Consider the following 14,476-nt stretch of genomic DNA (forward strand, 5'->3'; position numbering starts at 1 on the left):
ACATTTATTTTGTTTACTTACCATTAGATGAACCACTCACAGAAATCAAGGAGAACCGGAAGCTCTCGAACAGGTAATCCAACAACAGGAACCAGGTAACCATAAAATAAAAAACCCTTACAATCCACAAGTGTCTGTATCTTCTTTCTTCTATTTGTAATCCATAGTGGGGGTCATCTCCGTCTTCTGTCTTCTTCTGTCTTGTTCCGGGGTATTCTTATCTTCATCCGCAACGCCCTGGTCTTCTTTCTCCATAGGAGGTCTTTCCTCCTCGGCGTCTAGCTTCAAATGAGACGACATAGGCTTTTATAGGCCTATGACGTCACATTTTCATCATATGGTTCTCATGGTCCTGATTGGGCCATGAAAACCATGTGCTTTGGCCGACAAAAAAAAATGATAACATCATTTACAGGCAATGAAAGCACAGCCAATCAGAATGGCTGTGCTTCAATTGCCTTTAAGATGATGTCATGAAAAGAAAGATGGCCGGCCTCACATGGTACGGTAGCCAATCAGAGCGTGGGAACTCAATCCCAACTCTGATTGGCTCAAGTTGACCATGTGACAGAGGCTTTGGGGAGAGCGGATGTGACGTCATTTAAAGCCTGTCACATGGTACTTGAGCCAATCAGAGTTGGGATGTATTTCCCATGCTCTGATTGGCTACCGTACCATGTGAGGCCGGCCATCTTTCTTTTCATGACATCATCTTAAAGGCAATTGAAGCAGAGCCATTCTGATTGACCATGATTAACCAATATACAAATAAATACTAAATAAATATATATATATATATATATATATATATATATATATATATATATATATATATATATATATATATATATGAAAAGAAAAAGAAGAAAACAGGCACACACCTAGTGCATTAACGTAATAACAAGTGTTTATAGAACATTAAAATCAACAAATGCCCACTCACAAAAGTACTGTTTAAAATAGCAGATATGAGATTGGCTCTCATGTGCCAGAAGTGCCGTCCGATCAGGGTAATGGCGTCCGCTCGCATCTCTCATCCATGCAGTCAGATACCGGAAGTGACGTCTCTCCAATTTGGCGCTTCTGCACAGGAAGTCCCTTCGGGAACCAGCAATAGCCACACCAAGTTCTCTGTGCTAGTAATCCAACACGGGGGAGCAGGAACCAAAACGGGCTGCAAAACACCTGGAGACATTACTTTTTGGAACAGGACTCTGTTTTTTCAAAGGACTTTCTAAACAAGGTTTTTTAGTTTTAATTTTTAGTACAAGTTATTATTGAGGCAACAACAGTTTTTATTTTTAGTTTTAGTTTTTATTAGGAATATGTTTTATTATTGTTGTTGATTGCTATTATATAAGTATCTTTGATTAATAGGTTCATATTTTAAATAGCTTTTTTCTCATCACCCCATTGGGTGCATTTACAGGCTCATTATTCTTCAGCTTTGTATAGGATTATTAGAGGCGCTACTTCGTTGATTTCTGTTTTTCTGTGATATATATATATATATATATATACATGAGGAAGCCACTGTACAAATAAATGGGCGAAGGGTGGGTATCGGGTCAGGGTGGCTTAACCCCTTAATGACTGTAGTGGTTAATAACCGCTAATGTCATTAAGAGGTTAGGGGACATTAGTTTGGCTCTTTTTCTTATTGTGTATATTTTTCAGCAACCCAGTGTATGGACTGGGAGGAAGATGCGGATGGCCTTCATCGTGGGTGCCGGACAAGGGTGAGTACAAAATGTATTTATTGTATTTATTGTGATTAATGTATATTTAATGGGCAAATGCATTATTATCCATATGTGGATAATAGTAATTTTGACCATTACTGTAGTGTATGTGTTAGGGGATGGGGGTATTTTTTTAGAGTATTGTTTATTTTTTGGGGGCACACCATTGGTACCGCAGGCCCGTGGTCGGGCGCGGGGAACCCGGACACCCCCGTGGACACCCCCGGGGACCCCCGTTGTCCCTCGGGGAAAACACGGGCACCCCCGCGGGCCTGTTGTATGGATGGTGTGTCTGCAAAAAGGTAAACAAAGAAATATTTTCTAAGTCCAGCTTCTTTTGCGCCTGCCTTTAGCTGGCGCGTTTGTTTGGCGCGGTTTTTAAGGCCGATTCACTTAGCGCTGCTTAGTGAATCTCTAGTACTGGCAAAAATCAGCGCAATACCCTGATCGTGCGCATTTTGCGCCGAGGGCTGAAAAAAGCCCTTTTAAGACCGATAAAGCGCAGTTATCACTACTTAGTGAATCTCACTGCAGCCTTATCGTTCTTAAAGGGTACTTTGTGCTTTTAAAGCCACTTAACGGAGCTTAGTGAATCGGCCCATATGTCTTTTGAAACAAAATTATCTATGAGTTAGACGAACAATGAGTAATTAAGAGTCCAGGTATGTGCAAAAGTAAGTGAAACCCTGGTTTTATCAGCTAAATTAAAGGGGATAATTAGAATCAGATGTTTTAACAATTAGATAGATCCATGGTGAGAAATTTTAACAACCGGTTCTCTCACCTAACCACCTTTTCATAGTGAAAAATAAAAACCAAAAATATTTTATTTAAATTATTTGTTTACCTTCCTTAAAATGTTTCCAAATCGCTACTTGATTATCATCATACTTTTATTTCGTCCATGTTTCCCCCTGTTGTTATCGGCTGTGTGGTTAATTCTCAGCCACATTTGAAGGAGTGGGGTCCCAGGAGTCCAATGGGAGGCCAATCATATTAATTGTCATCAAATGTGCGACATTCTGAACTGAGACAGCTTCTTTTATCTGAATAGATATTATATTATTCATATTAGAAAACCCTCTATCTGCCTCCGCAGAACTTACAGCAACGGTATTGATTATATTTTTGCACTTTGTACAGTACTTGGAATCTCATGGTTGTGTCGATTTTTTTTAGAACATTTTCCACATAGTCGCAGAAATCATTGATGTTGATTTCATGATGAAAGAGTTTGTTGAGTTTGCACAGTTTTTCTTCAGCAGCTTTCCAATGGACCACAAATTCATCAATATTCCAACAATCTGGTTCTAGTGTGTTTACTATTTCATGAATTTTACTATCACTATTGTGTGCTTTATATCCTGATTTTAAGTGATCACTCTACATCAACCTGGCTTTCATATTACTGATAACTGCTTCCAGTAGTTTTTGACGAAGAAGATTTACATATGTTTTATTCTACACAAAGTCAACCAGATATTAAAAAATTATGGCGGGTGTAGGGGAACGCTCACAGAGGTATGCAAGGGAGTCTGGTTATAGTGAAATTAAATAAGGCTTTAATTGCGCCTGTTTCCTTAGCATCAGGAAACCATCCAAACAAGGGGTAAACAAAGCTTCTATTCACTTGGGAGTATTTCTAGTGAAATACTATGCAATCCACCACTCCCTTTAGATAAGCATGTCTCCCAGCCCCAAACATATAGCATGAAATGAACAGATATAAAAAAGTCTTATAAATGAAAGTCTTATCTGTTCCTTGTGGTTTGGAGGGAAAATCTTCTCTGTTCCTGGTTGCTACCTTTTCTTCAGGATTTGTCAGCATTCAGGTTTAGAAGTTTCCTCTGTGTCTTGCAAGCAGCCTCTTATGGTACAGTAGACTCAAGACGTCTGTCCCCATGTCAGTCTCACAAGTTGTGAGAGTAAGGGACAATCTCTGCTTTGTCTCCAAGTTCAGCTCAGGTGTGAGCTGTATGTATGTATGTATGTATGTCTTTATTTATATAGCGCCATTAATGTACATAGCGCTTCACAGTAGTAATACATGTGGTAATCAAATAAATAACAGATAATATAAATAACAGATCATGGGAATAAGTGCTTTAGACATAAACATAACATTAAGGAAGAGGAGTCCCTGCTCCGAGGAGCTTACAATCTAATTGGTAGGTAGGGAGAACGTACAGAGACAGGAGGAGAGAGTTCTGGTAAGTGCGTCTGCAGGGGGCCAAGCTTTATGTATCATGTGTTCAGAATGTTCACAGTGCTATTCGTATGCTTCTTTAAGCAAGTGTGTCTTAAGGTGAGTCTTAAAGGTGGATAGAGAGGGTGCTAGTCGGGTACTGAGGGGAAGGGCATTCCAGAGGTGTGGGGCAGTCAGTGAAAAAGGTTTAAGGCGGGAGAGGGCTTTAGATAAAAAGGGGGTAGAAAGAAGACATCCTTGAGCAGAACGCAAGAGTCGGGATGGTGCATAGCGAGAAATTAGGGCTGAGATGTAAGGAGGGGCAGAAGAGTGTAAAGCTTTAAAAGTGAGGAGAAGAATGGAGTGTGAGATGCGGGATTTGATTGGAAGCCAGGAGAGGGATTTCAGGAGGGGAGATGCTAAGGAGTCTCTCTTCCTGTCTCAAAAGACAGGCTTTTCTAAGCAATCTAATCAGGCAGGTGGTGTTTGTTAATTGACTACCAGCAGTTAACCACCACACTACTGGATTAGAGGCACATTACCTGAACAGGGATAACTCCCCTGTTACAGTGGGGAAGAAAGTGACAAAAACCCTCCATTTTACAGTGCACAGCAAACAAAAACACAGACTTGTGGTGCATTTACATATCTCAGACAGATCTACAACCCTATCTTGTAACAGAATAAACTAAAGAAAACTAAATATGCATCAGAATTAGGACTGTGCTTCCAACTGCTACAAGAGCAGTAAATGCAACTGTAGCAAGCAATGTAACTTGTCATGCGACATACAGTAGTTTATGCAGTTACTATAAATATATAAAATATGATAGGAACAGCAAAAAAGGAATCGGAAAAAAAAACTTAAAGCATCCTCATGATTTTTTATTAAAAGTCAAAGTACCCTTTGCTGTTTATAGTAGTGTACACTAGCAGAGGTGGCTGAATTTAGGGAGTGTAGAGTGTGTTCATTTCTTTTCAAAGTGTGTGGTAATTGAAAGCCTGTAACTAACTTTTTTTCTCCTGCCTGATTGACCCTGCAGTGGATGTGGTTAGTTGGTTGCTAACCTAAACACACCTGGTTGGTGTGTGTGTATCTCTCTTTAAAACAGAGGCTTGTAATGAATCCTGAGCTTCGGTGTCCTGATCTGTGTGACTGAAATACTGTTTGATTTCAAGTGCTGTTTGTATTAAATGTTTAGTTCGAACCAGGTGTGAAACAACATATTGAAGTACAGTAAATTACTAGCACGTATAACTCCATAGTAGCAACAATGAACAGGATTGAGACTGCCAATCAATACACATATTTCCACATGCATGTGCAATTGGAGCAGCTGTTCCAGGGAGCACACAGCTGTGGGAAGTGAGCAGGTGGTATCTTTGGAGTCTCAGATTGCAAATCTGAAGAGGCAATTTACGATATTGAGGGACATTGACAATCTTGAAAGGAGTTTAATGCTCACTGAGCTGGGACTAGTTGTGCAGGGGATGAAGCTATAAATAAGGAGCAGGAAAAGGTAAGTAGCTGGGTAACAGTTAGAAGGGGAAGGTGTGAGAAGAGGAAGAGGCAGAGTCATTTCTGAGCCGACACATCCCAATAGATTTTTCAGATTGAATGAAGATATTGGGAGTGTCAAAGCAGGAATGGCAAGGCTGGGGGAGACTGAGGATACTCGGAGACCAAGAAAAATTGTGGTGGAAGGGAACTCCATTATTAGTAAGGTAGATAGGGCAATCTGTTGCTCTGACGGTATGAACCAAACAGTTTGTTGTCTCCCAGGGGTTCGAGTTCTGCACATTGTGGATCGGGTAGACAGATTGTTGGGAGGGGCTGTGACTGACCCTGTAGTCTTGGTACAATTACAAAATTAGAGAAAGATGGATGGTCCTAACAAATTATTTTAGGGATCTAGGCCACAAGGTCAAGGCAAGGACCTCCAAGGTTGTATTTTATGAAATTCTACCGGCCCCAGAGAGACAGTCAGAGATTAGGGAGGTTAATACATGGCTGAGAAAGTGGTCATGGAAGGAGAGTTTGGGTTTTCTCGAGCACTCAGGCTCCTTTTCTGAGAGCTGCTATCTTTGTGGTAGGGATGGATTTCACCTCAATGAAGAGCAATCTTCTGTGCTAGGGAGTGAATGTTAAAAAGGTTGGAAGAGATTTTTTAAGTAGGATGGAGGGGGGAGGTACAAGAAACTAAATAGAATAGATAAATAAACAAACTTAAATAAAATAAATAAACTAAATAGAATAGACAGGGATGGGAAAATAGCAAGGGGTCATGGAGGTACTGTAGAATGGGGGCAAGTGGGAGTATGGCAAGCAGGGAGACACCCATATTAAATACAAATAATACTAGAAAATGTCTAAAGACTAAATCTAATTGGAGTAGAAAGGCAGGAGCAGATAAGATAATAGTACAGACTGGAAAAAAAACCTTAAATGCATGCATGATAATAAAAGAAGCTTTGACAGATAAAATGGGGGAGCTTGAATTAATAGCTACAAGGGAGAAGTATGATATCATAGGCATTACCGAAACATGGTGGGATCAAACTCATGACTGATCAGTTTATTTAGCGGTGTGTTCCCTTTTTTCGGGAGGATAAAGCAAATAGATGAGGTGGAGTATGTATGTGTTAAACCGGATCTAAAACCTATCATAAGGGATGATGTTTATGAAGGGAATGGTGACAATGTAGAGACCTTGTGTATATATATTAACAGTGGAGGTAAATGTACAAAGAAAATGTTTGTAAGGATATGCTATAAACCACCAAATATCTGTGAGATAGAGGAAGCCAAAATACTTTTGCAAATGAAGAAGGCATCAAAACTAGGTCAGGTTTGCATAATGGGTGATTTTAATTATCTTGACAATGACTGGGGTAATAAGATTAGCATTACAACTAAAGGAAACAGGTTTTTGGGGTGGTTAAAGACAATTACTGTACATGATCCAAATGATTGAGGAACCAATCAGAAGAGGGGATATTGAATTTGGTAATATCAAAAAGTGTAGAAGTGTTAACAAATATTCAAGTCTGGGAATATTTGGGAAATAGTGATCATAAAACAGTCTCATTTGAAATAAATAATCAAAAACCATGTTACATGGATTCAATAAAGACTTTAAACTTTACAAAGGCAGATTTTAATAAGGTGAGGAATAATCAAAGAGGAGTAAATTGGTATGACGTATTTGCAGGGAAAAATGTGGAAGATAAATGGACAGTCTTTAAAACATTGTTAGAAGGTAATAAACATAAAAGAAACAAGTCTAAGCCAATGTGTCTAAATAAACAGGTAAGGTAGGAAATGGAAAAAAGAGGCAGGCATTTAGATTCAAAGTCAGAAGGGATGGAGGCATCATATCAGAATTATAGGAATGTAAAAAAAAAGTTGCAAAAGGGCAAGCAAATGAGCAAAAATTGAAAATGAAAAGTCTTATACTTAGATTTTGCAAAGGCTTTTGATACGGTTCCACACACAAGGATAGACAACTGTGAGTTCTCATAAATTAAACTTTTTCCGGTTGGACTAAGGTCGTGAGTGGAGTACCTCAGGGATCGGTACTAGGACCCCTGCTTTTTAACTTGTTTATTAATGACCTTGAAGTAGGCATAAAGAGCAACGTCTCCATCTTTGCTGATGACACTAAATTTTGTAATGTAGTAGAATTGGAGCAGGATGACATTTTTCTCCAGTAGAACTTGGAGAGACTGAAAAATTGGGCAGGTAAATGGCAGATGAGGTTTAATACAGATAAATGTAAGGTTATGCATTTGGGAAGTAAGAATAGGCAACTTACAAATTAAATGGGAATAAATTAGGAGAATCTTTGACGGAGAACGATTTAGGAGTGCTTGTAGACAGCAGGCTTAGCAATAGTGCCAAAATGTCATGCAGTAACTGCAAAGGCAAAAAGATCTTATCATGTATTAAATAGGGAATGGATGGAAGGGAAGTAAACATAATTATGCCTTCTGTAAAGCATTTGTAAGACCACAACTTGAATATGGAGTACAGTTTCAATGCTATAGTTAGCATGTCATGAGGACCTGCACTCTAGGAGCCCCATGACATAATATATCTACATCACAGACTTTTTGCTTCTTTTCTATGGGAGATCGCATTCTTACCAGATGCTTAAGCAGTGATGTTGTGATCACTTGATTTCAATGTGCCAGAGAGGCTGTGGCTAGAGATAGGCGAGTCCACCCATATCCATTTCCTGGATTTTTTCGCATTTCCCCCCAAACTCCATTTCGTTGTGTAAGATCCACAAACAGATTTGATTGGTTGTAATCCAAGCGGAGTCATCAAAAAACGCCATTGGATACAACCCGTTGACAGATTTGTAGAATCCAATCCGCGTGTTCGATTCTACAAATCTGTCCACGAGTTGCGGAATCCATGGAGAGTATTGGTAATAATAATAAAAAATCTGTAAATAGCAAATCGCTCTTTTTGAGATTGATCCACTGAACTCGGTGGACCAAAAAAACGGGCCGATCCGCTGCAGTTTTTCCAAATTTGCCAAAAAAAATTGCCCATCTCTAGCTGTGGCTATCTCGAACCACGGCCGCTTCAACACAGAAAGGGACAGTCAAAAACAATTTTCAAGAGTTGTTAAAACAGCAAATATTTTTTTTTGTATTTGATTCATAAAGGCATATGAGATTTACTGTGTCTCATCCAAAGGGAAGCTTTTAATACGATTATAGTTCAGTGTGAATAAATGCTATTACTGTGGTGGAACACTGAGGCATATTTTCAAAGTAGAAGAACAAATAGAGACAAATACTGTAGCTGTTCTTTTCAAAACCACAGTCTTCCTTTTATCTATTGAGCATACTATCATTATTACCACTCTGAATGTGTTTGTCAAATATGCATCCCTGGCTTCAGATTAAAGTGTTTTGAACCTTTCTCTTTGCTTTTAACCTCATCCTGTCCCCAGTTTACCCCCTCCACTTACAGAACATGCACAAAGAAAATGGTTTAGACATGTCAAAATCTGATTCAGAACAGACACCATCAGACTTTAGTTACCAACCCAACCAATTGTCCTTTCATCTATAAGACATACAAAGGACTAACAAATGCTACACAGCAGCTTGATGGGTCAGCAAAACAAGGTGATTGTTGACTTTGCAATTTACTGGTCACTGTCTAGATCAACAGAGATTGTTCATTTGTCTCAAACATGTTTTCCAGCTTCAAGCTCCCTACAATAAAAAATAAATAAATTACATATTGCCTTTACTTTTACTTTTCATTATGATCATGTATTTTTTACATGAAATAATGGGTTGAGCTTGCTATTCTGAAACTGATAATGAGTACTTCTTTATTGATCCTTGGAAGAGCAATTTCCATTACTCTAATTTAAAAAAACAAAACATATTTTTGTCTAGGCTTTCTTCTTTGGATGATATAAAACATAGCCACCATTTATTTCCTCCATTGGAAATAATGTGTAATAATGAGCACTAAACACAAAATGATAAACAAAGCAAGGTGTTAAAATAATGTAATGGTACAGTACTTGGCGTCACTGTGTTGTGGGGGTATTAAAACTGTAATATTATTTCCTTACTGTAGGTTTAAACTAATGCACCATAAAAGCAGCATGGCTGGGATTCACTAAGCCACCATTCAGAGAATCGCAACCGATCTGGCATAAACTGATTTACTTGAATGGCAGTTAACACCGGATCAGGTGTGAAACCTCACATAGTTGAATAAATCTGCTCCAATAAGAGTTATTTACTAAGCCTTGGTCAATGGCCCTACACCTGAAAATCCCATTCTGCTCACATTCCCATGTTGGAATGTACTTTGGCATGTTGCACTGGTGTTTGTGTGTGTACTAGTATTGCCTTGTGTGGAAAGTGTGTTTAAACAATGTAAATGAAGTAGAGGAGGCATGCAAGAATTTCCAAAATTACAAATATACTGTCAGTAAATCCACCATCTGCAACACTGAAGGTAAAATTAGGTGTCTGCATCATATTTGAGCTGCCTTTTCCTGCCCGAATTTAATATTTATATGGAATATACACAAACGCCAATATACAGATCATCTATAAAACAAAGTTTATTAAGATAATATGCTTTTGTTCAAATGTTAGGATCAGTGATGGGCAAATTTTTGGGGCGAATTTGGATCTGCAGGGGATCGGCCGGTTCCTTTGGTCGAATTTCAGCGGATCAATTTAAAAAAGAGCAATTGGTGTTTTGCTAATTTTTTATTATTATTACCAATACACTCTGTGGATTCCGCAATATAATGACTGATTTGTAGAATCCAATCCATGGATTCAAAAGCCCGTTGGCAAATTCTTCAGAATCCACCACGGATTGCTGAATCAGCGGATTGGATTCTACAAATCCATCAACGGATTGTATCAAATGGCTGTTTTGATGAATCTGAACGGATTAAAACCAACCAAATCCATTTGCAGATTTTATACCATGAAACAGATTTTGGGGAGAAAATGCGAGAACATCCAGGGAAAGGATTTGGGCATATACGCCCATCTTTACTAAGGAGTCATTATAATGTTTATGTTTTTGTACTGGAAATGTGAGTATATTTGTATGTGTCAGGGGGAGAAGTCATGTCTGCATAGCATGCACAGAGAATTTGGAAAAATTGTAAGTACTTATCAGCGATATGACATACAGTATTGCATTTATAAACATGCATGGACATTTTCCCATTTGTTTTCACATAAATGCTCCAAATAACTTTAAGAAAAATGTCATAAATAGCCCCTAGTGTTACTTACAACGGGTTATGTTGTTTAGAGTTATCTTTTGTGGTTTATGTATGAAGAACTATTAAATATATATTCAACTAAAATTCAAATTACATAGCTGAGTATGTTGCCTTTATTGCAACTCCAATAATATGTTGGACTTTTAACTGATATTTGTAAAAGGAATGACAACAATACAGTTACATTAGATGACAATAGTGGGGCAAAACCAGTGCAAAATTATATCTCCAGATTTATTAAAGAGAAAAGCATTCATTGTTCAATGGATTTTCTTTGATATACTACTTTAATTATCTACTGCTATATTTCACAAAAAATCAGGCAAATTTGGGAATAATGCACTCTAGCAAAAAATGGAAATAGAAAAACTGATTTTCCTGGTAAAACTCGGCTAGTGTACAAGTTGATGCTGCAAATTTGTTATCAGGTGCATAAATTACATATATAAATCAATGTGCTGTATATATTTATTTTGTATGAAAATAAATATCTAGTATACCACTGTATGGTTCACAATGAATATGTTTTAATAATAACAATAATATTATTATTAATAATAATAATAATGTTTAGAATTAGTATTATTATTGTAGTTATAATTTAAAACAAACAATAAAAGCTAACTGGACGTAATTTTATTTACCTATACTTTATGGAGATAGATTATTTTTGTGTGTGCTATAATTATAAGATGTACAATATGATAGCCATTTGAATATGTTAGTGCATGCAATTGCATCATGGAATTGATTCCTAATGATGTGAGATTTTTTGGGACCACAGGAAAGCAAAGGAAAAGTTATTCATCACTGACAGACCCATCTGCTTTGTCATTTCATCACAGATACTATATCATTGCTTACTACAATATTATCTAAGGAATGCCTCATCTGCTTACAATCTCACTGTGTCAGGGGTTGAATTCTTGAGGTTATCATTTTGTTTTCGTTCATGACTGAAATAAAATTTAACCAGTACATTATTGTGGTGGATTAGGATATGAAAAACATCTAATTAACATAGTAGTTAGCAAAGCAAATGATGGGGAAAAACAGCAGCATTAATTCAAATCACTTGTTCACTTGTTCCCACATGTTTTGTGCCCAACTGTGCATCTTTAATGTATATTTTTAGAAACTATTGATTTCACCACTTTTCTTGATCTACAAGCAATTAGTTGTAGGTGTTAGATATAAATTTGTTAATACAGTATAATTATATCATTTAACTTAGAAGCCCTCTGTGGAACTGTTAAACTCAGTCCACCTATTGTAATACTGTTACAATGCAAAAACACACACAAAACAAAACCATTTGATTAAATGTATCAATGCCATAAAATCTGTGGGAGGTGTTTATTATACATGCTAATTTTTCTTGCACCCCTTTTGTAGCACAGAATCTGATAACGGATAAGAACAACTTTGTGGACAGTCGGCCAAATACTACTGATTTATTGTACTGTAGCTACAAAAAAAATTTCACTATGAAAAAGTCACACAACTGCTTCTGTGTTTTGATAGATAATTATTGTTTTCACATATTCCACCATTGATATTAACTCAGTGAAGTTCTATACATTGGCTGCTTCATACTAAAAACAACAGATATACAATTACAGGCATACCCCGGTTTAAGTACACTCACTTTAAGTACACTCGCGAGTAAGTACATCTCGCTCAATAGGGAAACGGCAGCTCACGCATGCGCCAGTCAGCACGTCCTGAACAGCAATACCGGCTCCCTACCTGTACCGAAGCTGTGCGCAAGCGGGGAGACTATAGAGCCTGTTACAATTGCCTTATTTACATCAGTTATGCACGTATATGACGATTACAGTACAGTACATGCATCGATAAGTGGGAAAAGGTAGTGCTTCACTTTAAGTACATTTTCGCTTTACATACATGCTCCGGTCCCATTGCGTACGTTAATGTGGGGTATGCCTGTACATATATGCTCGAATTATGTGACAATAATAAACAAACAGAAATGCCGCTTTACTTCTAAGATCTCAAGGATTCATAATTGCTCTTGTAAAAAGTTACATTCACTATTTTCATGGCATAACTATATGATTCTTATTGTTACCACTTGCAATTCCTCCAGATGCGCTACATTATTTATTGTTTGATGTTTATTAGCTTCTTTACCAGCTGCATGTTTTAGAACGTCGGTTTCTTGTAGACAACAGTGATTACATAATGTGGAAAAAGCAACAGAGGCCAATTGGTAATTTAAATTCATCAAACAAAATACTTTTGAATAAATGGTAACTTAAGAAGCAACAATGTGAAGGCTTAATAAAAAAAAATATAAGTGATGCTTTTGGAGTAGACTAGGTAATTTTGATGTCCATTTGGAATGATCCTCTTAACTTCTATAACTACCCTTCTGCTTCTTCTGCTGAACTTCTACCCTTCTGCTTCTACTCCTGAATAGGTGCAGACATCAGGGGGCTGAGCACAGATCTAGTAGCTTACTTCTTGTTGTTTTGTCTTATACAAACTTGTCACAGACACATTTTAATATTTCCATAATTGAGTTACATATACGACGCAACTAAATTATTATTTCATTTTGCGCCCCTGCTTATCTTTTCTATAGGTGAGTGATTATGCTTTTATCGAATATTAAAAATAATCCAATTCAGATAAAAATGCCTATATCTAAGCTGCTTTATTACAAAGTGCTATACTAATTAGGAGAATAATCAGAATTTGCTAATTTTTCTACCAGACTTTTGACAAAGTCCTTTAATGTTTTGTAAGTTCCAAGCTGAAAGGAATTATAATTAGAAATGTGATTTATAATACAAGGAATTGTTTATTACTTAGGGATATTGCAATCATGCAATGAATCTTCAACTTAAAAGCATCTGCAAACAAGTGGTAAAAATACACAACAAAAGAAAATCTTCCATACCTGGATTAGAGACAGATCCTCCAGACGTAACCTGAAGAGGTAGTTCCTATAAAGGAAATAAAGAGAAAATCGAAAGTTAAATTTAGCTGACATCTCATCGAGAAGAGCATTTCTATTTGTTTTCAACTACTATAATAGTGGCTAAAAGATACATAGGGGTCCATGTAGTACCCGCTAAATACTAGCGCAAATTGCTAATCATACATATAGTGATTGCAGAGCCTACCGTATGAAATATTCATCTGCGTGTCATTTTCTTGTATGTCTGCATTGGTCTGCCAAGATTTTAGAGATTTATGGAGCATGTGGGAGGAGTTTAGTCCAGAGTGACATTTTCTTGTTGTACAAGTAAAAAAAATAATGTATGAAGAAATGTGCTGCTCTTGTCACTTTTGGTTACAATGTTCTGCCCTGTTTTCTGCCATCATCTTAATGGTGACGCAGGAAGTGTTTCTTCACACAATATTAGTGCACAAATTTGCCAAATTCCACAACAGTATAAATACTGTTCATACAAATGGCATCAATCACACAAATAAAATGCTTCAGTGCAGACCCACTTCCAGCACAGAATGAGTTTTGGTTGGAGCTGTTTTGGGACTTTGTTCAGAGTGCTGAAGAGGCCCACGTTGGCTTTTTATACATCCTTAGCAATATATAGAAAGCCAAAGTGAATGCCCTCAACTATGCCCCAAAAATCAGTCATGGCCTAAGTATTAACCTTTTAGGTCATTGTGGCCATGAAGGTGTGCCTCATGCATACCGTCCTGGTCACCAAGGTAGCCAAGGGGTTAATACCCTATCAATCTTGCTAACCATTGTATGGCATAAA

General features: G+C 37.4%; 1 protein-coding gene across 7 annotated transcripts in view; it reads right to left on the minus strand.

The window, feature by feature from the left end:
* Positions 1 to 14,476, minus strand: part of SEMA5A (semaphorin 5A) — a 795,598-nt gene that overhangs the window by 411,767 nt on the left and 369,355 nt on the right. For all 7 annotated transcript variants that reach the window (XM_075586198.1, XM_075586192.1, XM_075586193.1 and 4 more), the window contains one exon: positions 13,645 to 13,690. In XM_075586198.1, coding sequence (XP_075442313.1) covers positions 13,645 to 13,690 — 46 coding nt within the window. The remainder of the gene's footprint in view (positions 1 to 13,644; positions 13,691 to 14,476) is intronic.

This window comes from Ascaphus truei, chromosome 2 (genome assembly GCF_040206685.1).
Source record: "Ascaphus truei isolate aAscTru1 chromosome 2, aAscTru1.hap1, whole genome shotgun sequence".
NCBI lineage: Eukaryota > Metazoa > Chordata > Amphibia > Anura > Ascaphidae > Ascaphus > Ascaphus truei.